The following is an 8,002-nucleotide window of genomic DNA, read 5'->3' as shown; positions in this document are numbered from 1 at the left end:
ATAATGGACTCAGGAGAAATAGCTGGCAAACAAAGAGGACAAGTAAGTCTAGAAAGAAGTTATTTACCACTTTAATAGGGCCATCCAACATTTGGTCACATAGATTATTCTGAAACCCAATTGCTTTAATGGTCTTCCTAGTTCACCAGAAGAGATCTGAATACTCTTAGAAAAAGCAAATCAAAATAGAAAATGATGCTATGATAAGACTTGTTGCTACAGCGCTAAGTACTTAATGATGCCAAACTTTGGGCTTAATCAGAGTGCATTTCTGCAGTCTAGGACAGTTATACAGAGCCTCCAGACATTGTATTTACAGGACTTACTAATACAGGGATCCATATTCTACCACAACTCTGCCAGAGTTAACAGCATGGTGGAGTAGCTCCCTCTAACGTCCTCTCTTTCTTTTTTGTGTGGAAGCTAGTAGTTCTAAAAATATTTTCCTGGAAGAGGTTAAAACAGTTATTATATATCAATTGACTATAAAGTATGGTTATGTAAGCCAAGCTTGCATGCTAATATCACACAGGGCAGAAAGCAATAAAACAGGTCACTTGCTTCCTTGGGCATCTGGTAGAAACAGAAGGAAGCTCTTGATTCAGTATTATGATGCCTCAGATTCCAGGAGTCCACCTGTAGCTGGCCTTCCAGTGCAAGTGCCCCGCTGAACTCTCAAAGGGGCACATCTTCCTTGCCAATAGAAAAAAAAAATGACGACAAAAGGAAACAGAACAAAGCATCCAAAATTCAGAGAGATACACCAGGTGCCTCAAACTGTGGTAGATCATATCTTGAAGAGAATATATAATATTTCAAAATATTATATATACATATATTTGAAATAGTACAAAGTAACTATAGATCCAAATTAGAAGACAGTTGATCATTCTTCATAATCCCCAAAATTTTCATTGAGAAAATCTTTTAAAAACCCACTTTCCATGATGTTGGTCAAAAACTCTGGTCTTCCCACTATAGGATATTTCATGACACACAGTTAAAGTACTGTGATTATCTGGTAATGAGTCAAAGTGCAAATAAATCCATTTGGCTTGTAATGTGCTAGATGTTTTAAATTCTTAAAATGTATTTTCCGCAGAGTTGATTTTCCTGTATTACTACAACAAATGCTTCTGTTAGGTTCTTGGGTGGATCTGTAACCAAAGAAAGAAAGAAATTTCAGGGAAAAAAGAAAAAAAAATGAAGGCACAAAGAAAGGTGATGAGGTTGAAAACTGAGAACATTTTGAATTTTTAGGATGTTGCTTCTTTCAAGCAACCTGAAGTAAAAAAATATTAATGTCTAGAACAATAGTTCTCAAGTGGTGATCAAAGCATATCAACAGACTACTGTATATTTTATCAACTTATTAAATGAATTTTGCCACACTAAGGAGACAGTTTTAGAGCCATGTCTATGAAATCAGTTCCTATGACCAGAACTGATTTCATAGACATGAGACCTATGCAGTTACACAAAGCCCTGTGCTGAAAAGGTCCCACACTTGGCTTAATGACCTCTTGTTGCCATTTTGAAATTATTAGTAATTTTTTAAAAAGGGGCCCCATGTTTCAATTTTGGGCTGGGTTCTGCATATAACACTGTCAGTACTGTGTCTGATGAGAACTTGAATTGAGTAGGTCACTCCATATTTTTGTCATGTTGGCCTGTGGTAAAATATAGAGGAGTGGCATAAGGTGAAGTCATTGCCAAGGTATTTAGAGCATAAGGCATTTTTCTTATAAATTCAGTGTCTGAGTCCAGGGAGTATACTTAGGAGTATACTTGAAGTTTTCAGGGCCGGGTAGAAACAATAATAAAAGTCTACATTTAAAAGTTGGTTGGGCCAGGAGTAGAATGTGTGAAAAATCTTCACACACTTTTTGTATCTTCTTAGTATATAAATAACAAATGCTGCCAAACCTTTGTTTCCTACATTCCAGTGGCATACATAACCTTCTGTTTTCATTGTCTTCTTTTTCACCAAAGGAGGGAGAAAGTGATATTCACAAAAATCACCATTTTTTTATTTCTAGCATCACACCATTCACCCTCGGGCCCTGTCCCCCATGGAAGACCAGGTATTCTGTCATGTCTACCATCACATCCTCAAGACCTTTACACACTACCTTTACAGAGTAGAGGCTTAAACATATTTATTGGCTAAAGAACTGAATGAGTTCACTTGGAGCCAGGGGCAATTGTGATATTGTGCTAGCATAAGCTGGTTCATTCTTTCTTTCTGCAATCTCCAGATACCCATCCATCTCTTTCTTTCTTCCTGCCTCTCTCTTGCCACACCTCTAACTCCTCTATTTTAAAGACAGTTCATGCAAAATGAAATAGAGATCATGATTGTAAAGGCCCTCAGAGCACTTCACACCTAGTGGGATTTTGATTGAAAAAAACTGAAGTATGTCAAAGCTAGTACTTTACCTTCAATAATAAAACATGTATATCATGGAGATAAGCAAATTCAGAATCACCATTAGTGGGATGGGCCCAAGAGACTAATGAACAAAGGATTGTGGTGGATTTGTGTTGAGTTGATCACAGAAAACAGGGAACTGGCCAGATGGCATTAGTGGTTATGTGTGCAATCTGAGTTCTGTCCATTCACCCTGTTAGGGGATGAAATTTGGTTCTGCATTGTGAACTAACTTTATTTTTTCACTCTCTGAAAGTCATTAACACACTGGGTTGTAGGAAGCCCAAAGTTGCACAATACTTTTCCAGGTACTATACCAGATTGTGTTCTATTTTAATCTGCTTATTTTTCTTTCCAAGTGACTTGTATAGATTTTCTGTTCATTTCATTTCCTTCTTCTTTTTATCCCCAAACAACCAATGTTCACTTTTTACCTGTGAATTATTACAGCTGTGTCAAACAACTTATTTCCTTTATGGAGAGGTATGTCTTTCTAAAGAAAGCCAATGTTACTGAATACACAGTATATAGATTTGTTCCTGGATGCATGAGCTATTGCCTTTCAACTATATGAGTTTAAAGAAAAGAAATAGACCAGTAGGTATCTAAAACCATAGGACATTTTTTTCTAGTTAATATTTAAGTACATTAGTCTTGCTGTAAACTACCAATAAAGTAATTTTAATAAAACAATTGAAACAATGATCAAGCAGGGACAGGGTTAAAATTTAGCCATGGCACTTCATCCAGAAAACCAAGCACCTCTTCAGGAGGGTGTCTGTCACCAGCTTTATTCTACTGGAAGCTTCCGTAGGTGGCATTGATTCAGGAAGCTTCCTCTTTCCCTAAGATTTATTCTTTCAAGTCTCCTAAAAGGAAAGCCTTTGTCTAATTCTATTTACTTTGCTTCTTTGTGTTATATTGTCACTGAGATCAAATTTTCTAACACTTATCATTTACCATTAGAGTGTGGCCTCTTACCTTGGCTACTTCTCAATCTGGGCTGTCTGCATGTCTAAATGAAGCAATGAATTTCTACTTTCTACCCCTTTCAAAAAAAAAAACACAAGGATATGAATTAGACTATACTTTGAGGCATCTTTCATCTACGCTTAAAAGACCGCTGAGAATTTTGGTTTAGGAGGATTATTTGGGAAGTAATCTCTCTAACAGGAAAGTTTTTAAAAACCTACATAGGGGAAAACAATGATGTGCCAGGAATCTTACTTGCAAATGTTTTTACATTGGAGTTAATTTTAAAAATAATGTATAAAGTAAACCCTCAGTTTGTCATTAACAATCTGGGTATGTTTCTTTATTTTTCTCCAGAGAGCATTCTCTTTGAAAATTTGAATCAATCTTACACATAAGAACAAAAAAGGTGATTTTTCTTTATTTCCCCTTTCATTTTGATAGGAACTGGAAGATTTTTTTTATCCTAAAGATCACCTCTTAGGTAAAAACAAAAATAAAAACATGTTATTCAAATTGAAGTACATCTGTGAATTAAACTCTTTCAAAATTTAAATTGGTAGAGTCAGTGTTTGAAGTGAGTAGACACATCATTCTCTAATGAGGAAAAATGCATAGGGCATACTAGAAAAATTGATATAAAACACATTCTCAGAGCATATGATCTAAAGACTGTTGTTGGCATGTCATTTATACATAATGGAAAGATCCTGTATGTATCATCTGGACTTAATTGGTACCTTTGTATTTAAAAGTGTTTATTTTATTATGCATTTCTTGATATAAGTGGGGACAGGGATTGTAAGTCAATAGAAATGTCTGAGTCCTCTAAAAATTTAAAAAGTACAGCTTTTTCTAGTGTTTTCTTTTTCCTTCTCTAAAGACAGACTTGAGAATTCTCAGTTGACTGATGTGCCCCTCAAAAGCTGTAGAATAGTTTCTCATTTCCTTGCTTGAATTAGATACACACATCAGAACAGGTACATCTTTGCTTTCAAACCTGTGGCAAAGGAGAATTATTTCTTTTCTACACTCAACTGTCTGGGCTACATTCAGCCCACCTAGGGCACTAGCAGATACAGTGTGCTCCAGCCTCTATTATAGTGATCAGATACTGCACTGTGCTTCTGTGATGTTGCAAAATATCTAGGACGTATTTACTACATGCTCTATGCTTTTAAAATATACTCTATGGAGGCTGAATTGAAGCAAGTCACATAGGTCACACAAAGATAGCATCAACAATTTCTGTGTTTTGTTTTTGTTTATGTTCTAGCTTCCAAAGAGTCTCCTCATAGGTACTCTTGGAATTTTACCTATTTAAATCTGGAAATAACCTGACTTGCATGTTGTTCTTTACTGAGTTTCAAGTCTGGAGGCACCATGAGAGCAGGGATTACCATCAATAAAGGGTAATCAGTTATCATTTGGAATAGAAAACAGAGATTTAGCAGAAAATACAGGGGTGGTCAGAAGTAGGTTTATGGTTGTAACACAAATAAACAATACAATAATCAATAAATAATCATGCAAGAATAAACTCTGTTCCACGTACTCACAACTGTAAACTACTTTTGCCCACCCTGTAAATCAGCAACATGTTTAAAATAATGTTCATCAGATTTCAATCATACTTCTCTAATTACACTGGCCACAATTCAGGGTAGTTTAAAAATAACTTGTATGAGCATCTTCAAATTACTTAGTAAAATCATTTTCAGCAAATTGCAACCAAAGGAAAACCTGAAACCCAAACAGTACTGGGTAATTAAATGGATAATTTTGTGGATAATTTGCAGAAACTGGGCTTATTTTTGTAGGTGTTTCATTAAAATGAAATAAAATAATCCAAGCTGAACTTCTTGGGTACTTAAAAATGTATATTAAAGTAGGGTGATTCAGAAATCTCTTGGCTGCAAGCCAGGGAGGTATGGCCATTTACTAGCTAAAGTGATTAATATAGGAAACTAAATTTGACACGCAAATATCTCAACCCATTTTATATGTGAAAAATTAAGCATTTAATATGATATTATGAAACGTTATTTTGTTTTCTATATCACAGAGCTGCAAGAACCAATTTTAATTTTTGAAAAGATAGTACTAAGAAGATCAAGTTATGATTCATATTACAGAAATTAGAATCAGAATTGCTTTATTTAAGTTTGAGTCACTCTTTTGGAAGATTACAAGGTCAGAATATTGAGATGTATAATTGGTGGAACTTCCTTTAAAAAACATACAATACATTAAACTATATACACACACAAAAGGGCTGATATTCACATGATGCACATATATGTGGTCATACTGATTGTTAAAATAGTAACATAACTTTGTACTAGTAAAGAAATATTGCCTTAAGTGTTGTGAGCATCCAACCCGCCCTTTAGGACCCTTAGACTTTCTTATGGTCCAGTGTACAGAAGGTCAATGGCTGGCCTAGCTGGACCTCTTCATCCTGCTCTAGCATTATGACACAAATCCTGATGGGTTGGTAGTCTGACAGTACAGGTTGGTATACATTTTGAACACAACTTCCGATTTAACCAGAGTAATCAGGGAATGATTATTTACATCACAGAAACCTTTCATTTTCCTATAAGATCATGAGAGGATTCCTTAAAAGGAATAGTTTACTTAAATGTAAACTATTTCAACAAACTATGTGGACAAATTACACAACATCTTCATTTTATTATCTATTATGAGCACCATAGATGTTGGATGAATTATCCAAATAATTGCTTCACTGAAATGTAGCTGTATTTATGAGCCAGTAGCAGAAACACTGGACTGCTCAGTGTAGAAAACTTAACTTCAATCTCTAAGTTCTGGTTGGTGGATAAACACTGGTCAAGATGGTAAAGAATGCTTTCTATAAGGGAAAAGGCCTTTTCTTTCCTGTTCGAAGCTTCCCTGAGTGATCTTTGTACAACGCAAAGGAAAACTATAGTTAGTATCATTCGCAAGACATTAGAAATAAGTGAACTTACTCTTGTGGTCTTAATTTTATTGCCGGTAGCACACATCCATCCAGAATTATCAGGGAGTGTCTTACATTCTTCTCCTTCGAGACAAGGCTCCATCTCACACCACCATTTCCCAATCACGATGGAGGCTGTACAGAAGCAGAAAACAAGTGTTTGCGTTTGTTCAGACAACCTGGGCATTGCTGTTGTGTTCCTCTGCAGATGTGATTTCTCACTGAAGTGAAGTCCTCTTTAACCATCCATAACTGGCTAAGAACACCCTATTTAGAAGAATAAGATTTTAATTTATAAGTTTTACAATGCAAATATAATTATGTTCTCTAGTTTCATCAAGCAGCATTTTGTCAAAAAAAGAAAAAAAAACCCAGTCTGATAGAATCATATGGACTGGAAAGACTTGCCTATTGGAAGACTTTATTCCGTTATTTTTTATAAACCAAAATTGTTCACTATATCTTTCCAGTGAGGGGGACAAATTTCTAAATGCTGTTCAGAATGACTGAGCTATTCTTTTCAGAAAGGCCAGTTTATTCACCCAGCATTAGGGATTATCCCTCAGCCTAAGGCCTTTGAGAATTTTAGAGGCCTACCAAAAGAAAAAAAAATGAATTGACTAAAAGTACAAAAGAAAACCTATAAAGTAATAAAAAGAGTAATAGTAAATCCAAATATTTGTTTACAGTCAAAATATATTTGACACAGGTTGTGGTTTCTTTTTAATATGTTTGATATCGCATGGTTGAGACTTTCAAAAGTTGAGTCCCTGATAAGACAGCCCTGTATTCCAAGGTGGTATCAAGGTTGACCACAATAGGAAGTTGGCAATGGATTTAGGGAATGTATTTACAGCACACTGTTTTTGATAATGAGATTTTATAAAACCAATGATTAGATTCACTCAGTTCAAATCAAGATGCTCACATTTTTCTTGATGCCTTGAGTGAAAAGCTATTTCCGTACATGCATCAGTTATTTCCAAAGCTCCTCAAGGCATTAGTTTTACACAAATGCTCCTTGACTTTTTCAACAAAGGCTTTTATTGTGATACTTTCTGATTGACTGCTTTGCATTGGGCTGGAAATCTAGTCCTTTACATCATCACCATTCAATTCCTGACATGGCAAAGATGAGTCTCTACCATGATGCTTCATTCTCACAACAACAAGGAAACAAAAAGACACCTGTTAACATCACAGAGAATTAATAAGAAAATGGGATGGAGCACCAGCCAGTGTGGCTCAGTTTGTTGGGCTTCATCCCACAAAGTGAAAGGTCACCAGTTTGATACCCAGTTAGGGCACATGCCTGGGTTGCAGATTTGGTCCCTAGTTTAGGCATGTACAGAAGGCTGCCAATTGATATTTCTCTCTCACATTACTGTTTCTCTCCCTCTCCTCCCTTCTTTCCTCTACTTCTAAAATAAAAATAAAATAAAATAAAACAGAATGGAGAAAACCCTATGGTGATGCAGGAGTACATTAAAATTCTCTTTCCATACTGCCTTCATTAGAGGATTAGCTTGCTAACTTAGAAGTAGAGTAGTTCAAACACCCAGATATCTATCTGCATTCAGGTTTTCCTCCTATACTTTTCCTACTTTAGTCTT

General features: G+C 35.6%; 1 protein-coding gene across 2 annotated transcripts in view; it reads right to left on the bottom strand.

Moving 5' to 3' along the window:
* Positions 1-237: 237 nt before the first annotated feature.
* Positions 238-8,002, bottom strand: part of TAFA1 (TAFA chemokine like family member 1) — a 597,419-nt gene continuing 589,654 nt past the window's right edge. For both annotated transcript variants that reach the window (XM_037040915.1, XM_037040914.1), the window contains exons 4-5: positions 6,400-6,524; positions 238-1,157 (exon numbers count right to left, since the gene is read on the bottom strand). In XM_037040915.1, the coding sequence (XP_036896810.1) occupies positions 1,140-1,157; positions 6,400-6,524 (143 nt within the window). In that variant the 3' untranslated portion in view covers positions 238-1,139. The remainder of the gene's footprint in view (positions 1,158-6,399; positions 6,525-8,002) is intronic.

The sequence above is a fragment of the Sturnira hondurensis genome, unplaced genomic scaffold (assembly GCF_014824575.4).
Source record: "Sturnira hondurensis isolate 20B ecotype Veracruz unplaced genomic scaffold, ASM1482457v3 Scaffold0002840, whole genome shotgun sequence".
NCBI lineage: Eukaryota > Metazoa > Chordata > Mammalia > Chiroptera > Phyllostomidae > Sturnira > Sturnira hondurensis.
Note: the sequence above shows the minus strand (reverse complement) of the source record. Positions and strands in the feature narration are given on the sequence as shown.